At 39.5% G+C, this 25,929-nt stretch overlaps 1 protein-coding gene across 6 annotated transcripts in view; it reads left to right on the top strand.

Annotated features, from left to right (window-relative positions):
- Positions 1–25,929, top strand: part of ARID5B (AT-rich interaction domain 5B) — a 114,412-nt gene that overhangs the window by 39,860 nt on the left and 48,623 nt on the right. For all 6 annotated transcript variants that reach the window (XM_085064240.1, XM_085064242.1, XM_085064241.1 and 3 more), the window contains one exon: positions 6,698–6,928. In XM_085064240.1, coding sequence (XP_084920366.1) covers positions 6,698–6,928 — 231 coding nt within the window. The remainder of the gene's footprint in view (positions 1–6,697; positions 6,929–25,929) is intronic.

The raw sequence follows: 25,929 nt of genomic DNA on the forward strand, positions 1-25,929 counted from the left end.
TGATTCAGTGAAATAAATGTTACAGAAGATTTGATTATATGGACATATTGTCAGTCATTGATCAATGTACTTGGGTTTGTCCCTATTAAGTAGAAGAACTCTGATCCAAATAACCGAGTGTAGTACCATGTGCTTTAAGTACGTATTAGATGATGCCTTTTTTCTTTTAATGACTGTATTGCTGGTCAGTTGAACAGTGGTTTCAATCTCCAGTAGATTTGTAAGTATTCTCTTTCTTTCAAATGTTAAACTAATCTTAGGAATTCTTTGAAAGGCTGATGCTCTGCTGGCACTGTGACAGAAAACAGAGGGCTGGGGAAGTGGCACAAAATTCTGAGAATTAGCCCTGTCTCCTCCTTAAAAGGAGAGAAATATCTGACACATGCGGAAAGGCTGCACATTTTAGTTTTGATATTGGCAGAAATGACTTCTGCCTTTTGATCAATTTAAAAGCAGAATCAGGCAGGCAAACGCTCATGTCAGAATTACAGGCAACTTGTTAACATCATCATTATCTGGTAAACATAAATGTAATCACTGTATTCGTATCCTGCAACACGTTGCCTTTGTTCTTGATTGCATTAGCATTCAAATAGAGGGGGGGTTCTCAAAGCAAGGATGAGTAGCCTGGGTCCTGCCAACCAAGAGGTATCCCTGTTGTGTCAATAATTTACCCAAATTTATTTAAAACCAAAACCACAGATTTCCTGTCCCATCTCATGTGGCTAAATCATTACTGTATTTGCATTTATCTGTGAGAGAAGTACGATTCTTAGATTAATATTTTTAGGTCTTGTGATAAATTAGCCAGCTGAGGCACACCAAGTGTCTTTACTAGAGCGAATAAAGACCGTGGGAATGAAAAGGCAGAGTGGATTGGAAGAGCTGTGTTTGAGAAGTTTTTCCTTACCACTGGAGAGAGAGCAGATTGGTGTGCTAGGGCATGCCCTGTGATGATGGTGCAGCTGCCTGAACTCCTCCACTGTTGCTTCTAGTGCACAGCAAATTTGCACTGTAGGACATGGATTCCTGCTGTGGTTCTTAGCCTTGTGTCTGTGCAAAGAATGCAGCGTGAGAAGGGGTCAGGCAGGAGCCAGGCATAATCCTCCCATGAAGGTTATTTCATTGGGAGACCTATCCTTTCCTGCACAGGAGTACCCAGAGGTGTAGGTGATGACTGTCATTGCTTCTTGGCCACCTGCAGTTATCTGGGAAGTTTGGAGGTGTTTGGCAGGTTACAAGTGGACTATGTGGGAAGGTGTTCTCATTACATCATTCCTCTTAAAGATTTTGAGGTCATAAAGACCCAGTTTCTTATTCCACCTTATGGCTACTCCTTTATTGTTCTGCTGTTTCTGTTTGAGAGGTTCGAGGTTTTTGGGTAGTTGTGTGGTAAGTTCATTCCTGTCTCCTGAAAACGGTGCTCTCTCTCTTTGGGTTTTTATTAGAACAGGCAGCTCTGAACTGTGTAGAGCCTGTCTGACCTATAGATACTGGTTTTGAAGGGTGAGCTGCACATCTTTGCTTCGTGTACACCTGTGTTCTCATGCCCATACTGCAGAAAGTCATTGCCAGAGGAGTAGAACAAGAGAAGGAGAACTATATCTTACGAACTGGAGGGCCTTGGGAGGTCAGTGACACCTGAACACACTGCCTTGCAATAGTCAGATCTCCCACCTTAGGGGTTGCAGCCATGTTCATTCAGCACTGCTAACCTTGCTATTCCTGGTCCCTCCAGACATCCAGATGCATCCTCCATTACCTCTGTATCTCCTGCATATTGATGATAATGGTCAAAGCTTTACATACAAGCAATGATTAACTAATTATTATTATATGTGAATCCTCTGAGAGACCCCCTTAGTAGCTGAGGGTAATGAAAGAAGACAGAGGAGCATGGGCACTGTGCAGGAGAGGAGCCTGATGGACAGAGCTCTGCAACTTCCTTCATTTTCTCTCTATATTCCAAATAACTCCCTTGCTCAATTTGCTACCCACACACCAAAGCATTGTCCCATTTTATCTGGTTCCCCTGATATTTCCATTGCTTATCTTATGAAGATCTGTGTCAACATTTATCAAAACAAATGGCAAGCCTGGGACCTTTTAAGTAGTTTTTTTAGTTAATAAAACCGATCTTCTACTTCTGTTATGTTAAAAGTACATTATCTTTTTATTACAAACTCTCTACAGCTCTGTCTGTTTTCCTTCTTGGCAATTTCATGACTGCTCCGGTTGATTGCTGTATGGAGAATTACAAAATCATTAAGGGTGGGGTTTTACCAGCTGACTTACAGTACAAGCCATTTCTCAAAATAACCACAACAGTGCAATACTGATGTGTAATTTACGTCACAGTATGTTTTTATGAAATAGTTTGTGGCTTATTCATTTAGATTTAGAACTGAATATCTCTTCTCTCGCTTTTTAATCAAGCCTGCTTTTTTTTCTTTTTTTTTTTTTTTTTTTTTTTACTTTTTAATATTTTCCACTCCAAGGCTTGGCTTGCCTCCAACTTACCAGCTATATGGAGGATGAAAAAATTGATTTTTTTTTCTTTTTTTTTTCCTTTGCCTGCAGTTTAACTGCAAGTGTGTTTCCCCTTTGATGTATACATTTGTGTTAACTGCCTCAGAAGAGATGGTAGATTTGTGGTAGAATATATTGCACAAAGGTAGTACAGAGAATTGATAAGAGATGTAAAAGTTTGCGATTTCAAACCATACCAAGCAAGTGTTTTATTTAGCCTCCTGTGCTGGTACATTTCCTTTTTAAAAATTACTTTCTGTATAATGTCTTGTAATTAGAACAGGAAATCATTGAGTAACTGTAAGAAGAAAAAGAGCACTTAAACTGAAAAGAAATTTACCTTCTGAGAAATTATATTCACCCTTTTTTTTTGCTTTAAATTTTTTTTTCTTCCCTTCACATTACCGGGTTGTTAATGATAGTAACAGATGTACAGACCCTTATCTGTATCATTGTTCTGCTTGTGTTTTCTGGGGGTGGGGGGAAAAGTCATTTTCAGTAATACAAAAAATGAATGGACAGAAAATGGGAAGAGCCTAATTACAAAAAATATTCTGTGTCACAACAGAGTAGCAATTAAATTGAAACTTCAATATAATTATCAATAACAGTCAAGCCTGGAAGGGTGCCAGGCGTGTAAAGTTGGTGCTCAGCCTTTATGTGGTTGCTAGGAGCACGGCAAAAAGTATAAAGCTTAGAGAAAGGAATGTCTAATGTAATAAAGTAACAGAAGGTAGCATAAATCATTGTGAGAGCAGTTCATATTGACATTATTTTACTTAAATTGGGTTGAAACTAGACATTTAGTCTTAGAAGAGGCACAAATTCATATTTCTTCTGCAGGAATAACTTTGTGCTTTCTGGGAAGAAATGGAGTGTGCTTTCATAGCACCAGCCTCATACATATTTGGAATCTTTTAAGCAAAAATCTTTAAATGTTTGTTTCTGTTGGCATCCAAATGCATTTGCACTAATACGATTAAAAGAACTAAAGGGCAAAATACTTGGCAGCTTTTGCAGTTGAGGTAATTAGGTACAGGAAGGAACATGCATAGTTTTTCCATCAAGCTCTATAAAATCCTGGTGTGAAGGTCTTTCTAAAGAAAAAAAAATGCTTACTGATGTTGAGGGTAGATTATGGCAGTTAGCAATAACATTATAGGCTGATGTTTCTGAAGCAAGCAAACAAAAAGCATGTTACAGTTTTGTATTTCTCTGCTTTCTGTGTAAATAGTTCTGGCTCTAGATGGATTTGTTAGGAATTCGTGCTTTTAACAGGCTTTTATTTTTTCTTTTGGGGCATTTAATTGTCTTGCCTTACATATTAAAAATGGTTGTGCTGATTTGAAAAGTCAGTTCTTGCATAGATTCATTGTGTTTGGCATTTCATGCATCTCTTACTTACAAAGACAACTTGAAGAACATGTAATCCAACATAAATGCCAGGCTGTGCCAAATCCCAGCTCTCTTTACCCCTCACAAAGGGAACTGTTGGATTACATCTATGCATATATAGGCAGTGCTCGGAAGGCAGGGGTGGAACCTTGCTTCCTAATTACAGTTTCTCTGTTTTCAGCCTTGGAATATAAAAATAAATGAAAAGTTGACGTTGGAGGGGGTTATTAAACCGCACAATTATGATATAAGCATAGGATTAGAGTAATTTCAGTTGAGCCTCACAAGCAGAATACTGTAGGTATTATCTTTTACCATGTTCTGTCTGTTGAAGCTAAAATAAGACTCAGAAATACAGCGTCGTGGTTTCCTAATATCTCAGTTGTGTGTTTTTAGAAGTCATGTTGTTTTTCTTAATTTTAATGGAATGTGATCCACATTTTGAGCTCTGCTTCTCCTAAGAGTAAACTCTTTCTGATCGTATTTCTGAAAAATATTTGCAATATTTACTAAGTCCACCATTAAATGGCACGTGTTAGATTTTGATAGAAGCAAATTATAGTTCTTCTTCGGGCTTGCATTTTATTAGGGATTGGTCTGCTTTGATTTCTCTTTTCTCATGTGGGCGTGGTTGGGGAAAAAAAATCTTTGTTCCAGGAACACTGTGTTTGTCTTTCACTAAACAAATCTTCAGTATATTCAGCCTTTGTTCATTCTTAAATGTATTTATTGAACCTGGAATGAAAAAGAAAGGGAAACAAATGCATCATAAAGTACTCATTGGAATTACACAAGCATGTATGGATGTGATCCTGTAAAAAAATTACTTGGTTTTAATTTATGCCATGGGGTTTGAGTTAAGTTGTCAGTTGTCAGGGGTACAAAGTTTGTGTAATTCTGTGCAGGGACTTACAGCACATTTGTCTAGAAACTAATGGTTTACTACAAAGGCACGTGGGACATACATTTATATACACCCTGTTTAAAACGCTGACCACATCCTGGCATAAGAAAAGTGCTGTCAGATCGACAGATTCAGCTCACCGCTATCTACACAAAGGTATGAAGTAGTAATAACCGTCAGGCAGGCGTACGTGAAACTCTCGAAGGAGCTAAAGGACGGATCATGTGCTTGTTAATTCCTAGAACAGTTTTCCTGATCTGATTTTTAGAGTTTCTTAATAAAGGAGAGAGAACCTTATTCCCAGGAGCCTTTGGCCTCAATTGTGCTGTTGTGTAGGCTTATGGGATACTTGTTGAAACAAAGAAAAGCATGACCACATCCTTACTGACCAAAAGAGGTTTTAGGGCCATCAATTTTATTTTTTTAGAAAAGTAATGTCACTGCTGTTTACCAAAATCTATTACATTTTTTTTTTTTAGCACAATTGTTTTATCTCCTCACCCATGTCAGGATAGTTGTGAGAGCTCTGAGTTTTTAAAGTTATGACTTTCAGGAGCTGTACTTGTAAAGACGGTACTTTGCAAGTCCGTCTGCTGTGTTTTTGTTTTTTTTTAACAGCATTGCATTCATCTGCAGGAATGGTATTCTAGGTGATATATCTGCTTCCAGAGACTTCTTAAAATTTAGCCTTCTATGTGTCAACATTTCCATTGCCTCACTCAAATCTAGATGAGTTGTGCCATCATATTTATTTGGGGAGAACTGATCTGACATTTCTTTCAATGTCTGAAGTGATTTTTACTTAAAGAGTAAGAATGATGATTTCAGTATTGGTAATGGCATTAAATACTAGACCTTTTGTCTCTGGCAGAAGAAATAGCTAAGTTATTGAGTAATCAGAGTACAGCAGAAAACGCAAAGTGAATGCTCTTGCTTTGTCTTCATTGGCATGCATAGAAAGCCATGTTCGGTTACATACCGAGAGACATACATGGGGAGATAAACAAGCATAAAAAGAAGTGCTGTTAATCACTGGCTGCATACTTGCAAATGAGTTATTTCTCATGTTTGCATCCCTAGTTGGATTTATTTTTTCTCTTAGGTTTCTTTCTGGTTATATGATGACACTTGATTCTGATATTTCAAAATCTGCCACCCTCATATGTAATATCTAAACCATGGAGGAATAGAGGGGTCTGAGCTCTAGACTGCTTTATGTTTTGAGCTCAGGAGCTCAAGCTGTTTGAAAATTCATTTGCTTGTTGTGCTCTGTAGGAGTTTTATTGAGTCCTGCTGCATCTGCAGTTAATGTGAGGAGAGTTGCTTCCACCTGTTGGGGTTTAGCATCAATGACCAGGTCAGATCAGTGCACCTCCCTGGCCCTGGGGCCCTTTGGTAGTTGCCAGTATCAGGTACTTCAAAGGGGAGTAAATAGTTCTGTGCTCTTAGGCTTGTATATTATTATTTTTAAAAGATGTTAGCTGATGTAAACATGAGTGTAGTAAAGCTATATGGGGAACTGAGTAAAAATTACAGATAATATTTCTATCGAAGCAGCCAAGTTGGCAAAGTATGGAGAACGTTTTGACTCAAGCCCTTGGCCAGCTTCTGCAGAGCAGTGTTTTCTTGCTCATCCAGGTAGTCCATGTGAGTAAGCATGGGAGAATTGAACAGAAAGGCAGAAAATAATCTATATAAAGAAACTTTCTTTAAATTTCTGGTTTTAACCTTTCTTTCCAAACCCACTGTGCTATAAAAGTTGGGTCTTGAGAAAAGACTGAACTTAGGCGTTTTCTGAAATACTTGAGTTACAGCTCTTGTTTTGTATTTTTCTGACATACTAAGAGTATTTTTTTTCTGTTCTTCCAGGTCAGGATGACGAAGATTCAAACCTGTTAATACTCAGCTACCCACAGTACTGTCGATACCGTTCCATGTTAAAGCGCATTCAGGACAAGCCCTCTTCAATACTAACAGACCAGTTCGTTTTAGCCCTTGGAGGAATTGCAGTAACAAGCAAGAACCCCCAAATCTTCTATTGTCGGGATACCTTTGATCATCCTACCCTAATAGAAAATGAAAGTATATGTGATGAGTTTGGTAAGTCCCATTACAGCTATTTTCTTTTTCTCACAAGTAAACATGTTTTTCTTCTTTTAAGTGCCCACTGATTTCCAGAGGGAAGACATGGTTCCTTTGAAGTGAACCAGTGCTATTTATTATTGAAATGTTAAGTACCTAATATGTGCTTTCTTCTCTGAGACTGAAGGCTTCTAGCCACTGGTGATCTCAGTATTGCAGCTCGGGTTCACAATCAAAGATAATGTTCCACAGGTGGAGTGTAGCACAGTTGATTCTGTCTGAGCAAAATGGTACCTTGCTTGGGTTTGAAGTTTATCTGCCTTAACCATTCACCTGTAGACTGGCTTACAGAAGCTTTATGGTGTGTGTTAGTTTTTTTAAGTTGTCATTGGTGCAATATGCTAAAAAATGCAAAATAGGAGAGAGTCCTGGCACACCCCATTGTTGTTGCAGAGCACTTGGCAGCCATGCTCCCAGGGCCCTGTTACGAGTGTCAGCTGTAGCTGGTGTGTTTCTGGTCATCTTGGAATGTGGGCTTGTTCAGCAGGGGCTTTACCAGTGCTAGGAGCTTGATTTTATGAGTGCAGAGGTACTTCTGGGAGGTGACCTCTTAATTCAAAAGGCATAGAGAATACTCTGCAACTCTAAAGGAGCATGCAGCCCCTTACAGTTGGCGGAGAGGACAGCTAGATATGATGCCTGATAGCAACAATGTGATTTCACACAGGGTTTTTTGGTGTCAGATCAACCCAAGGATGGCAGATGTGCTTTGAATGTGTGACAGAATGCATGTTGTGTAGACACCCAGGGAAGCTCCAGTATTGGGTCCAGTGTAGTATCTTTAGCAGTGTACAGAAGAAGTTTCATAACACCAGATGGATGAGTGCTGTGGGTAATGCTAGCAAAGTGTGCATGGTGGTCTGCATCTTTGCTTGTGCGAGCCCCACATCTCTGCAAAGAAGCTCCTGTGGTCTCTTAGAGAAAAATTTTCTACTTGTGCATTTAAACATTTAATAATGAGAGTAAGAGGGAAGGGCTTTAATGATGTTTCTGATGGGAGAGTCATCTCCATGTTTTTCTGAACTCAGGCACGCGGGCTTTGAGCTTGCTGCCCAGCTCATGCATTGCTGTGTCGGCAGAGAAACACTGACTCATCCAGTGGCATTGGAGAATTTTGTAAGGTGGTGCTTCTCTGCTGCTCTGCTACTCCATTCCCAACAGGCAGGCGAGATCCTTCTTCACGTGGTGTTGTCACTGGAGCACATGACTGCTGGGAATAGTTTTAGTTTTGTGCTGTCAAGATTTTTCAGAATCAGGCCCAAACTGTCAAGTCTGCTCACGCTCACACAAAACATTACAGGCTTTGAATGAACTATGAATAAAAGTGTTGGTTCCTCTTAGGGGGTGGGGGTGGTGGAAAAAAATGAATGAAATGCCCTGGAAGTTTGGTCCAATAGTACAATAGTATCATGTTGGTTTTTATTTACTCTGAGTTCAAGCTCAGAATATAAAGTTCAGTTTTAATTAACTCTCCTTTTTATATGGGAAAGGTTATTTTAGGCTTGAAGGCATTTGATGAGCCTACCATCTGTTTTCTATGGTGTATTTTATTCAGGGTCATTCCTTGATTACAGGTTTGTTGAAATAGTTGGATCCATAATGTAAGTGTATCATGGAATATTAGTAATAGATGAATCAAAGAGATGTGGAGTGATGCAGAAACTACGCTTAGTGAACCATAGCAAGTGCTTTGTTCAGTCTCTGAAAGCAAACTAGGCCATTCTCTTGACCTTTGCGAGGCAATTATCTCATTATCAAACCAGAGCCACAGAAATCTTAGCCATAGAAATTAATAATGTGTATATAAAATTTACTTTGGTTTAAGAACCAGATTTTTTTACATCCCTATTAAAAAAAAGAAAAAAGCCACCAAAAATAAAAAAACTCCACTGTTTAAAAGTATTTAGTATGAAAATAATGATGTAAAACTTGCAAGCCCTGCTGTTTTAAGGAAAAAAAAAAACTGGCCAGTGTGTGGTTCCATATCTATATTGCAAAATGTATGGTGTCAATTAAACTACCTTTGTTGAAGACAGCAGGCAAAGCACTAGTTTATCCTTTTCTTTGCTGGCAGGACAATAAAATGTACAACACTTCATTATACAAACAGTTTACATTAGTATCATGTAGATTGATGTCACATGGAACATGATGACTGCTAAGGCTAAACAGAGGCAGGGTGGTACAGTAGATAAATAGATTACTCTAAGGCACTGGTATTTATCAGTCAGATCTGAGGAGATACCAGATTACAGAAATGCAGCTAAAATTCTGAAAAGGTGTCTACAAGGAGATCCAGACATTTAATTTGAAGGTTTTGGCTCTCTCTTACCTTGCAATGAAATGTGTGCAGAAGGAACAAGGAAGGAGTGTGTATTTCAGCATTTTTACCTGAAATTCTCCTAACTCTAAAGGGAATATGAAATTTGGGAAATACATTCTGATGATGTCTTTACGTGGGAAGCATTGGAGCATTGGTTTCTGATGGGGATGCCAAGTCTTCTTCAGAAGCATTGTTTTTGGAGCAAGTCTTACACATTCTCTGAACGTTGGAGTATTGTGCAACAGATAAAGCATGTGACAGTGAGACACCAGAAACACCTTCACAAAAAGCCCCAGAGTGTAAGCTGTTGTCCTTGTTAGGCAGTTTTAATAGAGAGAAATGTTTTTCCAGGAAATGCTCTTTCAACTTTCATTATAGATTTATTACCAAAAAAAAAAAAAATTGTTGAGCTCTGACTTCTCATAGTCCTTGCCTATTCTTCCCTCTTCTGTAGGGTTTTACAAAAATAAATAAAGCAAGAAATGAGGAAGTAGAATTAAGTTTTGTTGACAATAAATAATGTTGGTTTCGTGTGTGCCTTTTTAAAGCAGAAGATACCTGTAGGTGCTGTCTGTGAGCTCCCACAGGTACAGCCTGAAGGGATGCAGTGAGGCTTTGGGCAGTCCTGTGTGGATGTTCTGTTCCCATAGAGCTTCTGTGAGGCTCAGACTGTGCTAAGCTTCCCCTCCAGTTCCAGCTTGGGCTGCCACAGGTTCTGCTGACACTGCAGACTCTGTGCTTGCCTCTGCCCTGCCTGTCCACTGCTGCATGGCATGTGCCCGAGTGGTTTGGGCAGGAATGTTTGGGACCGGTTTTCTTGCACAGTCCTTTTCTGATTCTCCTCTGGCTTGGTTCAGTGTACCACAGCATCACATCTAGGGGGCCACTGGAGAAGCAGGCAGCTGAGGAATAGGCTCAGCAGCTGGAAGGCTCAAACATTTGCATCTATTTCTTTGCAGGCTGCCAGGCAAGGACTTGTTCTCCATTTACAGAGGAAAGACTGCTGTGAGTGGGAAGCCTCCTGCTCCCATTCTTGTTGGTATAACTACTGATTAGTTAATCGAACTGCCTTGGAGGGTTCCCCTCCAGAATGCAAATAGGCTCGAAAGCTTGCTTCTGCTCAGAAAGCAGAAGACATAAACCATGCTTGGATGTCTTGATAGCCCAAGTTTCTGGCTATGACTGCAGTCAGACTGCACACGTATCCCTCTCCTGAAATAAGAGCAATTAGAGGTCCCCACCAGCGTGAAGCAGTCCAGGTGGATAATGAAATGAACACGAGCAATGAAAATGAACAATTCATTCCTCTTCAACTGGAGACATTTTTCAAAATCTTTTTCATTTATCAGCCTCTGGGGTTACTGTTACTGAATAACTAGCATTTACTGGCATCTGCTGTGTGGTCATACATGCTGCAAGAGAGAAGGAATGAAAAAATTAGGTTCCTAATAATTTTCATTATATACCAAAGTGATCTAGCTAGAGGCAAAGCTGCCTGTGAGTGTTCAGAAGGTATATCTGAAGGTCACTGGGCATAAATCAGTGTGCACTTGTTGCTAGAGCAGCACACGTCCTCTGTACTTGCTTGTCCAAGAAAGGTGACTTCAGTTGCCAGGCTTGTGCCAGCTCTATGGCATGGAGTGGCTTCCAGGGTGCATCAATGAGCCTGGATCCTTCTGTGATCCAACTGTGGTCTGGCTGATGATGGGTTTCAGCTCCATCAGCTTCACCAGGTGAAAACCTTGCACAGAAAGATTTGTCATAGTGTGTTGCTAGATAAATATTATAAATCCTGCATGCTAAAGATGAATCCAAAGGCTGTGTTTCATTCTGTGAGGATGGGCTTGTTTTTTCTATAAACAGCAGTGTGAGAGAAAAGAGAACACCTTATTTCTCTCAAGTTTTAAAATCTAGTTGGTAAATTATAGATCATTCTAGATTATTTTTACAGCATGCTGGGTCCGGTATGCCATTAAACAATCTGTCTGGTCCCTGCATTACTGTAAACACATGTTCACCCCCAAAAGAAGGTTAAAAGGTTTTGGGTTTGCATGTAAACCCCAATTTTTTCATGAAACGTTTCATACCAAAAAGTGAGAGAGCTATAACCTACTGTGGTATAAATACAATTTTTTCTCTGAAAAAATCACCATCTTCATTTGGCCATAACATGAGCAATGCAGGGGGAAACTGTTCATTGAAAAACAACTATGTGCAAAAGGGCATTGCAGACCCTACTTATCTCCTCTCCCCTTCCCGCAAACCAAACTTAACAATGTATTGCTTGCTCGGGGAAAATTTATCTGTATTAAAATATAAACCTCAAAACCTTCAACAACTCATCTCTCCCTGTAAAACAATGAAGAAAGCAGTTTGTCTCACTTCCAGGGCTGGCAGGGAGTGGTTGGGAATGAGGGGTGACTTACCAGTCCTCCCAGCTGCTGGAGTTTCTGAGCCAGCAATTTAAGGACTTACCCTCTTTCTTGTCATTGGCCAGGGAAGCCATGGAAGAGCAGCCTTACGAAGGAGAGAGGACTTTTTAGGGATGGGTCATGTGCCAGAAAAATTCTGCGGCATGAAAGCTGGTGTCTTCAGGGTATGCAGTGGCACCATTAGTCTTGGTATAGCTGAAATTTGGTCTTTGCTCTCATTATGCATCTTAGTTTACAGAAGTTTTGTGACTCACAGATAAAATCAGTTGTTTGGGGGAAAAACATAACAAAATAAAACCTTGGCAGGGAATGAGTCTTTAAAACAAACAAAAAAAATAGACGGAAGAATGTTTCCAGTCTAAATGAAATACAGTTTTCCTGTTGATGACTTATTTCTGTGAGTCAAAGAGTCAAAGCTAGCTTTTCTTTTTAAACTAACTCTAGTACAAAAATTGTACTTCGGCTGATTGGGTGTTTTTTGAAAGTTTTTCAGCTGATGGAAAGTATCAGCATTATTGGTATTGTGTATTTTGATTACCTGCAGGATAATTTATATCAGTGAAATTCAGAAAAACCTGAAGTTTCCATATAGATGCTTCGGACTTCTTTGTTTTAATACAGATGTGATATTAGAGTGTGATTGCTGTTTGTGCTCCTCTGCAAAGACTGGAATGTTTAAAACATTTAGAACTGCAATAGGAGGAGTATGGAGACTTTTTATTAGCGTGGATGTGGGAGCTCCTTAGATGGAGCTTTACAGCGGCATCTCCAACAGTCTGAAAAATATGCAAATTTTTTCCAAGGTCCTCGGCAGTGTGGCTTAGCTAAATATTTCAAAGTTTAGGTCTCTCCAAACAAAAACAGGACATAGCTGGAGGGGAAGTAGTGATTAATGCATAATAGTGCTATATACAATATAGATAAATGTACATTTCCTCTTCCCTTCCACCCCACCTCTGCAAACATAAGCTTTTAGCTTGAAAAAGTGAATCTGGAAATGTTCTGGATTCTGGGCAGATTTCTTTCTTATTTTGTTTATTCGACTGTAGAGCAAGATATTAATGATTCCCAGATGTTGTTTATAATGATTGATTTTTCAGTTGTGAAAAAATACTTGGAGTTTTTTTTAAACAATTGATATTTTCTAGTGTGCTCTGCAGCATTTGAATAAAATGTCTGAAGGCAAAGCTGTTTATGTGCCCAACATAATTGCTTCTGTTAAGTGATTTTGTCATTCTTAACATTTTTAGCTCTAATTGCTTTTTCCCCATACATCTAAAAATAAATATTTGCAAGTTTTGCATTCTGTCACTCATTGAAATGCATAAAATATTTGTATACTCAAAGCAAAAAGGCACTGATAAGGGGTCACATTCTGCCTTTCTTAGTGGCGTAAATCCAACATAACTCTATCCACTTCTGTGGCTGTTACTCAAGATTTTCACCAGTTAACCAAAGACAGAATCTCACCCAATGTTAACAGCAAGCTGTTAAGTGAACATAAGTAATCTCTAGTAAAGTAAGATGAAATACCTTCCTGTCTGCAAGAACTTCAATAGAAATAAATGCTGTTAGCTTCTACTCCTTTTTATTTTTTTTTTTTTAGGGCATTTTCACTAGCAACCTTAATTATAACCAGGATAAATACTAATATTATTTTTCACTAATAAAAAATGGCTGCATGGGGCCATGACCTGGCTGCTTGAGAAGCACTGGGTCTGGGAATCATGGGGTGCCCAGTAGGGCCTGGGCTGGGACAGCCCTGGCTTTGGGGCTCTCACGAGACAGGGAGGTGAGAGATCCTCCCTCCTGAGAGTGCCTGTGGCAGAGTTGACGGCCTGGGTGTGCCCGCAACTTCTTTTTATTTTTTACCTTAGTGCCTATGTGATGGTATTGTGGGGTTTACATGCTGCACTAGAGTTCGGCAGAGAATTAATGTATAGTTCCAGCAAACAAGGGGTTTGCAAGTGAGCTCCTCTTCCGTACCTGATAAATGTAACCCATTGCATGCGTTTCATCATCTGTTACACACACGTCTGTTTTATTGGTGTCCATTCAATAAATGATTGTAGGTGTACATTACTAATTCCTCCTATATAAGATTTCCTCTCAATGGCTGGTTTTACAGTTCAGCTATCAAAATCACATTTTGTCGTCAGAGCGAAAAGTAAGCCTGGCTGTGTTCATCGTATGTGTGAGCCATGTCCATCAGAGGTGGTCTCATTTCTGGAGCCATCTGTTTTGCCTCATATGCCTTCATGAGTGCATCCTTGTTTGAGTGTCCCCCTGGTTTCGGTGCCTCCATTGGGCCACCAGGCCTGCCAGACTCTGAGCTGTGTCTCAGAGCTGCAGTCCTGCTGGCATCCCAAGCCTCGTGCGCAGCATCCCTGAGGTGCCGGGACTCAGCAGTGGCAGCGATCAGGGGAGACCTTCATGGCCAGGGAAGGGCCCCCTTTCCTGTACAATGGAAAAGTGAAGTGGTTTATGTCAGAATATGGTCACATTCTTCTGATTAAACACACTCAAAAAAGACAACATTGTAATATTTTCCAATGACTGTTTATCATGAATTACGTCAGCCTTAGTTTAAATTGCTATTATTTCTCCTTAATGCTTCTTGGTGCCTGCATAATTTACAGCATTGGCAGCTGCGGGACTATGAAATAACCTTTCACAACCTCTATACAATAGTAAAGAACATGAAGTTTTTGTTGTTAATTATTATGGGACTCCTTTAACTTTTTTACAAAGTGACATAAAATATTGTTGAGGTATTTATGGTTAAAGCTACTTTTACGTGGATCTATTTTGCTTCTGGCTAGTTCTTAACTAAAGCAGTCATTTGTGGTTATTCTGCCTAGGGAGATATTATGTCAGAACTGGTTTAAGAGTATTATTATGTATCACATGTCATATATTACATGTCAGCACTTGAGGCTGTCTTTCAATAAAAACAAATGTAATTTTAGTTAATGGTCTTTTAGGTATAGGCCATTTGTAAACTTACCTGAGTTCATTTGAAGATATACCAAAAAGCTTTATTGTCCGGGAGCGCACTTGGGTAATTTCATTTTGGCTAGAGATGGAATTTCCAAAATATTTATCATTATTACAATCAGAGGGTGCTGCCTCTAAAAAACAAATAGTTTCCCAATACCGAGGTTAATGTACACATTTTAAGGAGCTGTAACTGTTACTCATTACTTTGTTTACTTTTCCCCCCTTTGGAGCTCAGGCTTCCCAGGTTCCCTACTGGTCAGGCTGATAGGAGTATCCCAGGCAACTAAGCCACCTAATGATGATACTTCACTGTGCCGCTTAAATGAATAGCTTATACCTTCCACATAATCCGTGGATGAAGGGGGGGAGAAATTAGAGGTTGAAGGTGAGTTTTAGGTTTCCTTCAAGTTGCATTTCAAATTTGGAAAATGCAAACTTACACAAAGCAAACTTCGAATTAATGTGTCATTCCCCTTGGTTCCAAATACTATGCATATTTTCCAGCACTTACTTATTTAAAGCAAGAAATGAAGCATATAGGGTGTGCCAGAAAGTTTACACAAAGAATGAAAACACATAAATGACTCATGAGAACTTTTTCTGTGGTTCTTTTTTTTTTTCCTTTTGTTCTTAATGCATAATTATTTAATTACTGGTAGGCAAAAAGAAAAAAAAAAAAAAAGATTTCTCTCTTTCCCCCTCAGTCTGTGCTTGAGCACCATAAAAATTATGAAAGCCCCTATTTGTCTTCAGTTTCATTCTCCTCCATGGGATTACTGATTTTGGTGACTCTATTTTAAAAAACTGAAACTCTGCTGGGCAAAATAATCAGTTTCTGTTCTCTCATAAATACTTGGGCCAAAGATGTGAAGACGCAAACATGAAACTGAAAAGGCAAGCAAGGAGCTGGGTGAGGATTTTGTGTGTTGCTAAGGTGAAATTTAATAAGGGGAACATAAAATGGAGCTGAACTTGCCTGGATGCCATGAGATTTTTTAATATTAGGCAGCATGCTTGATTTGCCTGGAAATGAGTGAGCAATCTGAATTTAGAATTGTTTGGCAGGGGGAGGGGGTGTTTCGTTCTCTTTTTCAATCAAAGGCATTTCACAAGCCGATTGCATGTGAAAGGGGAATCTATCATTATGTAAGAATGTAACAAACTTTTCCGTTTAATGAATGAATATTAGGTATTTTAGGAGCCCATAAAAGATGGTAAAAGAGAGAGACAGAATTGACGTCTGAGAGATTTTAATAAAGATTGAAGTTAGTAGTGAAAAGGTCAAAGTGCCATTTGTTGAGCCCCTGCTTCTGGCATGGTTTCAAAGCTCGCAGTGCTGACTGGGGGGCTGTGATGTGTGTTAATGAACAGTTGTGGCATTTAACTGAGATCATGGGTTGGTCACATGAAAATATATAAAAGATATGAGTGAACATTTTCCCCCTTTTTGCAGCAGTTTGGCTCTTGGAAGGCCTAAACAATTAAAAGAAATGTTTGAAATGTTTGAACACCATATTAAGTCCCCTAGTCTGTAAGGAAAATGAGCTATGAATAATAGAATACTGCTCTAGTTAAATATAGTTATTCAGAATTGTTTTTAGCTACAGATGTTATGCCATTTTAGAAACTTAGACTAAATAATGTCAGATCTTGTTTGCTTTTTTAGTATGTTATTCATTTATTGGGAAATTCAAAATTTAAAACAGCTGGGAAAGGGTTTGGTGTTCACTAAGTAATCTTTAAAATGTGTACATTTCAGACTTACTTTTACAGTGCTGTTTAGAAATGACTGAATTGTATATTATAGTTATAAAGTTCTGTAAACATGCTCTGCCATGTAGATGACAGGGAAACATGAAATGGGAAAATGAGATAATTCTGGAGCCAAATTTTATGTATTACAGACTTGATAGAACAGCAAATGGCTTTCTCAATTTAAATAATTTGTAACTTTCCAGGAACATGCATCGATGTCATGAACAGTATGTCTAAAATAGCAGCAGAAAATAATGTTCATTCTCCTTTAATTCTCCCTTTGATGTTTATGTCAAAATGAAGGAGTTAATTTATCTAAGAGTTTCACTGCATGAGTTGGACTGTACAAAACCAATCATGTAGAAATAATAGACTACCATTGGAAGTGCTGTACTATTGCAGTTTTAATAGCTCTTCAGTTCTGCTCAACAATTAGTCCATACATTTTATAGCTGTGTCTTTAAGAAACTGGCACACTCAGCAAAATCACAGTAATTGGGAGATGATGCAATGTGGAGAGAAATCAGAACAAGAAAATTAATTGAAAAATAGTGTTTTGTTCAGGTTTGGGTTTGTTTTCTTTTAAAATTTTAAACACTGCAGTAGTAATTGCTGGTGGGTGAGACTTCTGCAGAATTTAAATTCCATGTGGCTGGGTTTTTGTGAATTTGCTTTTAAATCAAATTGCAAGAGAGGCAAAATAGGTCATTAAAATTCTTGCTATAGTTTTCTGTCTCTGAAATCAAGTGAAGGCGTTAAGGGGGATCCAGAGTAGGGCTTTTTCTCTCTATTGACATTAATGCCGTTTAAGTTCTTATTACCTGTCAGCATCTTTGTAAACATGATCAGACAGATCATGGACAATATGTGAATTAGCTTATCATTTACACAAACATCCTAAGAGACCTTAGCAATCCCTTTTTGCTTGTGTCCATAGCCAGTGAATGCTGGTAGTTTCTTCCTAGGACCTTGGTTTTGTGTGTAAGTCCTGAAAGTGAAGGCAAAATTTAATAAAGTTGTGTTGATTTTTTTGTAGGTTTATCATTGACAGTTATGACTTTTTAGTGATTTGGTTTTAGTTGATTTATTGTCCTTGAAGGGCCAAAGGCAAGTGAAGCAGTGGTAGTTTACATTTCAGCTGAAGTTTGGGCCTCGGTATTAGAAACAGGTGTACCTTGGGCTTTTAGTGACCAGACAAGCATTTCCGTTTGCTTCAGGGCTGTTGTGTTGGTCTTAATGGCATAAGTTACTTGGGGGTAATGATAGATAACCAATTGATTGGAGTAGGAGAGCAAACCTGGTTCTTGGATTAATAAGCAGGGGCATAGAGAGAAGAAATAGAGAGGTGTTCCTACTCCTGCCTCTAATGCCAGAGGAAATCATTGTCAGACCCCTAAGAGGTAACATTTTTGGTTAGCCAAATGATGATGGCTTGCTGCAAAAAGGGTGGTACAATTTCATGGAATAACTGCACTAGTAATACTCAAATGTATTATTCTGAACTATGAGTTGTAGAGGAACATGGAAAAGCAAGGGAGAGTTTTATTAGATAGGTTTTTCCCTACTTTCATCTTCACGCCTGATTCTGATGCCTGGGCTTTGAATATTCAGATACTGAACAGAGTTAAGGAGGGGCCCAAAAAGCAATTAATGGGACAGAAAATTTGCTTCTAAGTGAAAGACTAAAGAATGTCAATCCATTCAGTGCACAGAGTAGAAGACTGAGAAGGGGCCCAATCACAGTGTGTTAGTACTTCTGTAAGGAGAAGACCTGTGGCAGTAGAAGTCTCTGTAATCAGGCAAACAGACACATAGCAAGACCCCATGCTTCAAAGTGGAGTCAGATAAATTAATGCTGAAACTAAGGCAGAGTTACCTAGAAGTGAGGGGTAATTAACCATGGGAACAACTTAGCCAGAAGTAGCATAGATTCTTTATTACTTGAATTCTTTAAATCAAGACTGCCTTTCAAAAGACATGACCTTACTCAAGGAAGAGATACTGTCTTCATCCAGTAGTCACTCAGCTGTATAGGCAGTATCTGCAGAAGGTAAACAAGGCACTAATATCCTACTAATTCCTTCTGGCCTTAAAAACTGTAACTGTATTAATTCTGTAATTTATAGCATCCATGCCTGTAAAGGCTACATTGTGCTGGATCTTGTGTCCATTATACAATAAAACAAACCTTCAAAAAAATTGCTTGCCCTATTAATTAGATGGGGCAGAGCTTTGCATCTGTTCTGTGGGTGGGAGACTGAGGGAGCAGGATTATTGAGGATGCTGGTGCATTAGGAGCTAAACAGCAGTGTCTTCACTGGTGGCTGTTGATAGCCCATGTCCTCTTTGTTCTCCTTACCTGTCTCCATCCACCATGAGCAGTTGCCTGCCTCAGAGCACTGACCCAGCAGTGTGCTCCTCTGCTCTGCTCTCTGGGGTCTGATGAGTCCCTTGCCTGTTCTGTCTTGGGGAAATCAGCTCAGGGAGAATTGTAGGTCCATTTTAGGCCACTTCTAGTAACGTCTACAGAGGGCTGTCTCTTCAGGTGAAGTATGGAAAACGTAACTCCAGGAGCATCTCAATAAATGTGTGGCAACACACTGCAAGATCATCTGCAGACTTACAGTACCTGCTTCATGAGTCTTCTCCGAAGGGTCCCTCACAGACATCTCCAGTCACTTTATCTTTTTCTGTAATAGCTTTAAAGAGATGTTAATTAAAAAGAAGGTGTTAGCAGCAAGTGGATAGTGGAAGAGAATGAATTTATTCGAAATCAGCAGTTTCAGGTCACAGAAAGGGTAAGATAGTATGTGAAAACACCGATGGTGATCATCCTGCCAACATGAGTGATATTCACAGACACTGCTGCTACTTCAACAAGAGAGGTACTGTGCGATCTTCCAGCTCTGTCATCACCCTCCTGTGTTTCACTCTGGATTTGCAACTGTAGTAGAAGTTGAACTCCCAGTGAAAAACAGCTCTTTGCTGTGGGGTGGCATGTTTACTTTAAGTAGGTGTTGATGATTCTACTTCTCACTTCCCTGATTAAATAAGTCCCTTCACCTTCAAGTCTTGCAAACCTCAGCTGAACTTTGCTGAGTTGAGCCTGTGTCCCATTACATACTTTCACAGAGGTAGAGCACAAGTTTGAAAAATGGAAAAGATTGTTCCCAGGGTCTTGAGCAGCTCTTAGCTCGGAATACCATGTTCAAAATTAGCAGTATAGTTGCCCTCATTCTTTTATAGCATCCCAATTTTGCAATGAACCATAATCGTTCTACTCATTTGCCAAAAAATGATGGTTTTTCAGGGGGTTTTTGGTGCTGGTTTTGAATGCCAGCCTGTAATTAAGATGAATACATGTACATTGTGAATGTTTAGTTACAGTAGAGATGGGTTTTTTATAAAACAACCTCCCCCCCAAAAAAAAAATTACCTAGCTGCAAATCCTTGCAGTTACTTAGTTTAGAAGTTTGTCAATTTATGGAAGTCTGTGTTTACTGTCTTTAGAGCTTGATCATGACATTGGAATGTATTTTGGAAAAAAAGACCCTATAAAATGAAATCCACATTTATGGGTAAGGAGCACAGAGCACTTAGGATCAGCAGTGAGACTGCAGCATCTCTTTGAAGTGTAGCAAAGAGGAGTACTTGCTGGTGCCATGTTTGGTTTAGAAGGTACTGAATTGATATACTCCCTACGTTCTAACACTGTAACAGCAGCTGGACCCAACGCAATTAATTTCATGAAAATGTGGAGTGTGATATCCAAATGACAGCAGTCAGAAGATAAAACTAGATCTAAAGCACTTAATTTAAAATAAAACTTTATTATAAAAGTCAGGTCTCCTAAGATGCAGCTTTTGTGCTGCACTGCATGTGAGTAATCTGAGTGACTCATCTGGCCTCTGACATACTGCAGCCTTCAACATTCCCAGCCACGAGTGTTGCCCTTCATAAAGGAAATATCCTATTTTTGGTATGGCAGTGTCCTCAGTTTTAAAGAATTTTCCTCTTTTAAAGTGCTCATACAATTAATGCCTCATGCATGTATTCAACAATAGTTGCCTAGCAACAATCAGAAATATTCGGGAGAGCAAAGGAAGCTGAGATGAATGAGCAGTAACATCAGCTCCCATTTCAGGTGAGCTGGAGAAGGCATCAGGGCTGTGCTGGCTGGGTCTAAGCATGCAGATCCATGAAAATCGGACAGTCCCAAAGCAGCTCCAGTTGGCACATCAGTCAAAGGGTCGCCCAGCCAGAAGCAGTTGCAGGAGGCTGCAGTCGTCTGGACTTTTGCAGTTTCAGGTGCCTAGACCAGAGCAATGTAACAATGGTTAAAATAGAGGACAAAAAGTCAACAAACACTCGTTAGTGGCTGAGGAGAGTTTTGCCCCCTTGTCTTGCATTGCACGTGCAGCTAGAGGATGGGTGAGGTTCCTGCTTCCTTTGGTAACAGCATTTGTCCGTGGGTCTAAGCTGCGGACAAACCCCTTGGTAGGGCTTGGCTCCAGCCCTTCTCTTGCATTACCACCTGGTTCCCACTTACTGCATTTTAATTCTGGTGTAACTTTTACCTCACATGGGGTTGTCTCATTCTACTGAGTCAAGTCTTTTGTGCCTTTTTTTAGCACTGGAAGATGCCATTTAAATGAAATGGAAATCTTTTCCACTTTAACAGCCCACAGCCACTATATGTCTGATTGAATTTTGGTCTTTTTTTCCACTCCCCCCCCCCCCATTGGAAAGGTTAAAATGAAATGTTTGAACTCAGATTGGAAGGACTGAGTTTTATCATGGGTTGATATACTCTCGCCACCTACTCTGTCACAGCTGGTGCCAGTGTGGCCATGTCCTGTGCCCATCCCTTTCTCTGGATGAGGTTTGGTGCTGTTCCACAGTCTCCCCAGTGGCTGTTCCATTGCAGCAGCTCAGGGAGCTCAGCCCTCACTGTTCAAGCACAGAGCTTGCAGGCCAGGCCCACATTCAGTGGGATGCACTATCTTATCAAAACCATTTGAGATGAGAGTTTTAATCTGTAGAAGTATTTTCAGTTGTTTTCATTAGACACGTTAAAATTAAAAAGCCTGTTAGTGTTGCTGAGAACATTTTTGACTGTCTGCCCGATTGAAGAAAGTTATGAAATTCTGACATTTTCCTGTTGGATAGGGAAACCAGATTTATGATCAGCTCTACTTCAAAGGTAAAGGTTAAGAACAAGATTAGGATCTCCTTTCCACTCACGTAAATCCACAGGAGTCAATTACTTTGAATTGACAGTGCTGTGATTTAGATCAGAATCTGGCATTAAAGCTTTTTGGGGTTTACTCTTATACCCATCGGCTTCAGTGCCACTTGAGTGCCAACTCTTTGCTTTTGGTATGTTGTGGTGGTGGTATTTGCATGTGGAAGTGCCTCAGGGGCCCCACATAAAACAGTGCTTCACTAGCTTTAGTGGGATTTTTTTAGATCAGATGTTGAAATGTTGAAATCAAAATATGTAGGGGGTGGTCAGGAAGTATCAGGCACACAATGGTAATCAGAATAATGTGATTTTTGAGTTGGATATCTCATGACGTAACTGAAAAGAATCCCTTATGTATCTTGGAGGTCTGAGACTTTTAATCTTTTTTTATTATAATAGGCATTTTATTTCTGGCCTTGATGGTTGATGAGATATCAAACTTAAAATATGCCATGATCCTATAGTCTGGTAGTGCTTTCTGGCACTGGTCAGTGACTAAATATAGCCAGTTTTGAACTGCTGTGATAAACCTGGAAATAGTGTTGAGCAGAAAATTCTCAGACAATTCCATAGACAAATGTGGAATATGAAATTACTTTTCTGGATCGCATCTGGTTTGTACTGTATATGTTTTTGTGCCCTGTCTCTGTCATCCCCAAGTTTTCCAACTGCTATCCTGCAACTGTTTTGTGGTACAGATAAATCTTAACTGAGGCATCTCAGTGGTTCATGTTGGTTCATGCTAAAGCAAAAAATAACATAAAGGGGTTTTAAACCCCAGCTATTTCATGCATTCCTTTTGGCTTTGTAAACCATTTTGCTTTGTTTTTACAAAAAGAAGGTGTATTTAAAAAAACGCATGCATTTCCAAAAATCATTGATTGTCTTCCAGTGAGCATAGTCCAGAAACATGCAGATTCTTGCATTGTATTATGGGATTAGTGGTATTCATCTGTCGTGCATAATGTGGAGGTGATAGGGGAGGAAAGGAGCATTTTAGAAAGGATTTTTTTGTTTGTTGGAGGTTTTTTAATATTTTGTTCACATACATTTGTTTCCTTTTTCTTTAATTTGTCTTTTATTTTCTTTTGGGGTTTTTTTTTTGTTTGGTTTTGGTGGTGTTGTTGTTGTTCGGGCTTTTTTTGTTTTGGTTAGGGTTTTTTTTTTTGTATTTTAAACTTCTGCCAGGCTATGTTTAATTTCAAGATGGTGTCTTTGCTAGAAACATAATCAAATATAATGTCTTCCACAACCTCTTCATATGCATGACTGCATAAAGCTTGTATAACAGTTTATTATTATAAAATTAGTATAGCATAGCATAGAGCAAACTGGGCCCCTGGCCAGATGAACTAGACAATGAATAGTTATATAAGGTTTTGAGGCACATGTATTAGAACACAAGCGCCCTGTATTTTCTTCTCAATTGTCTGCTGTTTGTTAATGTTTCCCTTTCAACGTGATTGCATCTCAATTTAATAGCACTTGCCATTTCAGGGTTTACTGTGCCAGCACTCACATAGTTACATCCCCTCTGTGCTGCAAAGCCTGCATGTATATTAAAACTGAACTAGGCATGGTTGGCTAATGGGTACTTTGAGAGATATGCACTTATAGAATTAAGTGATATATGTAATTGTTAATTTTGTGTTAACAAGTTTGAAAAATGTGTTTCACCAAGAATTGTAATGCTCCATTCTGTGCAAAGTGTGACATTTTAATTCTTGTTGAACAGTTTCCTACCTCTGCTCTGTGTTTTCATGGCAGGGTATTATTTTGCAATCAAGATAAAAGCATTATTTATTAAAGTTCTAAAATATTACATTACTGGAAGTTTTAAGCTGCAGATCAATCTTGTCTTTCATAAAAGCATTTCATTGATTTTATTTTTTTTAATTGGTCTTTGAAATTAAACGTAAGTTACTGATTATGGATTGCATATGATTCCAGAAGCAGAGGAAAGTTTTAGTGGAGACTTGATGCTGTTTTAAAGGCAACGATGTACCTGTCACAGAACTGTGGGAAAGGCTTGCATTTGGCTTATGCAGCTTTGGGACTGTCAGATCCCAGCCTGCTGCATTTTTTGGCACAGGGAGCCCATTGACTTGGGCTGTGGGAAGCCTACATTCAGCACTATCGGTCCTTGTGTCTTTCTTTGCGCCTCCAAAGGAACTTCTGTTAGAGACTTCCCATCTTTGGGAGTCAATTAACAGCTCCTCCATGCTTTCAGTGGTGTGGGACAGCCTTTCCGTGGTGAGAGGGTGCCCTGTAGCCTCTGGCTGCAGTAGCCCAGGTGTTCCTTGGTGACACTTTCACCTGCCTTCGGAGTGCTGGATTTAATTGCTTTCTGTGTGTAATCCAACCAGCCCAGAAATCCGGATTCCCCTACTATCTGTTGCCTCAGTCCTGCTATTCTTCAGTTCCTTACCTTTGCCCCCCCTTGCTGCATGGTCCCATCCCCATCCTGGTTCCTTTTACCACGCCAGGGCAATGCCGCTTCTCCTGTGGCAGCCCGTGGTGGTTCATTCATGCCATTGCAGTTGTGAGACCAAACCCTGCCCAATATTTCTTTCTGCAGTGAGTAAATTAATTCTTCCATCCCCAGTAGGCCTAACTACGAAATTGCTCAAAGCAAAGCTCGCATTTTTCTTCCAACCAGCAGGGATTTGCTTCATTTGGCCCTTCTGTGACATCTCATCAGTGAGGGAAGGCAATTGAGCAGGGGGGACCATCGCCATCCCCCACAGAGTTCAGGAGCTGCTGTGTCTAGGATTTGACTTGCCAGTAAAGCCAGTTTTTCTTATTTGCTGGTGAGATAAGGAAAGGGCAGGGTGGGAGGAGCATAATAGGTTTAAAACACAATAAAAATAGCAAAGGAAACAAACAGTTTGTGCCTAATTTGAAACCAACAGATCTCCATGGTGATAGCAACAAATCCACTACGTTTGACTGTTTAGTGAAGACAAAAGGTTAGGAATAGGAGTTCACCAGCCATGCTGGGCTGTTTGAATGAACACTGGAGTAGGAGTGTTGGTACCCTCCCGATGACTGAGTGGCTGTGTGAAGGTGCCGAGGGGAATTCTGGGAATAACCTCATTGAAAATCCAGAGGGTTCAAGTGTTTTCCTTCATAATGCATCTTCAGAAAAATCAGCTTTTATAAGTTTCCTGGAATTTTTGCTTTCAACAGTGCTGTTGTGTGGAAAAGAATCCATAACACTGTGGCTTCAGACAAAAATAGCATGGTGGAAGATCTTCAGAAAGCAGGCAGTAAGCTGCAAACCTTGGATAAATAGTAAGACTAATATACTTGCCACAGTGAATGTAACTCCCCCAAAACTCTTGCTTGGCATTGTACCAGGGTAAATCTTTATGTGAAATAGAAGCCAGAGATAAAATTTCCATCTTAATTTGCAGATACTTGAGACACAAGAAGAATGGACTGCACTAGTCCTTACCAAAGAAGAAATTCCTGTTCATGGTAGTCTGAAATATTGTCATGCGATGAGTCAGAAAGTTTTTGTTGTTCACGTCTTCAGAGTTCGGGGCTACTGAGTTTTGGCATACAGACTGGGCAGATAGCATTTGCAGATCAACACATCTCGTTTTGCTGAGGCCATTGGCACAGAAAGCCTCCCATTTGCAATAGGTGTGTTTGAATTTCTGGTTTTTAAATACGTATTTCAGAGGGGAGAAGATACTTATGTAGTATTTAGTCATAATGAAAAGATCTTCCAAGATAGCTGATAAAGACATTCAGAGTGTATGTTACACGGCATCAAAGATTTAGAGTTTCTTGAGTAAATATTGACCAATTTGACCTTTGCTTTTCCTCAGTCAATATTTATCTCTTGGGACAATGAATCTTCATATTCACCTTAGTTGAAGTCCAAGTCTACTTAATAGTGTTCTTGGAAATCCAGACGAGGTGATGATTTGTCTTGGTGCTACTTTTATCTGTTTAAAATTAGATGTATAGCTTTGGCCTCTCATGGCACTTAGTCAGATTTCCTAAACAAAGTAACTTTAGGTGATGGCTGATGGGGAGGCTTCTAGGAAAAACTTAAATCCATCAGAAGGAAGAGTGGGTGAATCTGGGAGTGGATCAAACTTTTTATTGGAAATAAGGGTGAGGATTCCTGTACAATGTCAGAGCCTTTCCAGATGCTGTCAGGAGCAAGGGACTGACCAGGATTAGTCAATAA

Source organism: Lichenostomus cassidix, chromosome 6 (genome assembly GCF_008360975.1).
Source record: "Lichenostomus cassidix isolate B80296 chromosome 6, HeHo_3.0, whole genome shotgun sequence".
Taxonomy (NCBI): Eukaryota; Metazoa; Chordata; class Aves; order Passeriformes; family Meliphagidae; genus Lichenostomus; species Lichenostomus cassidix.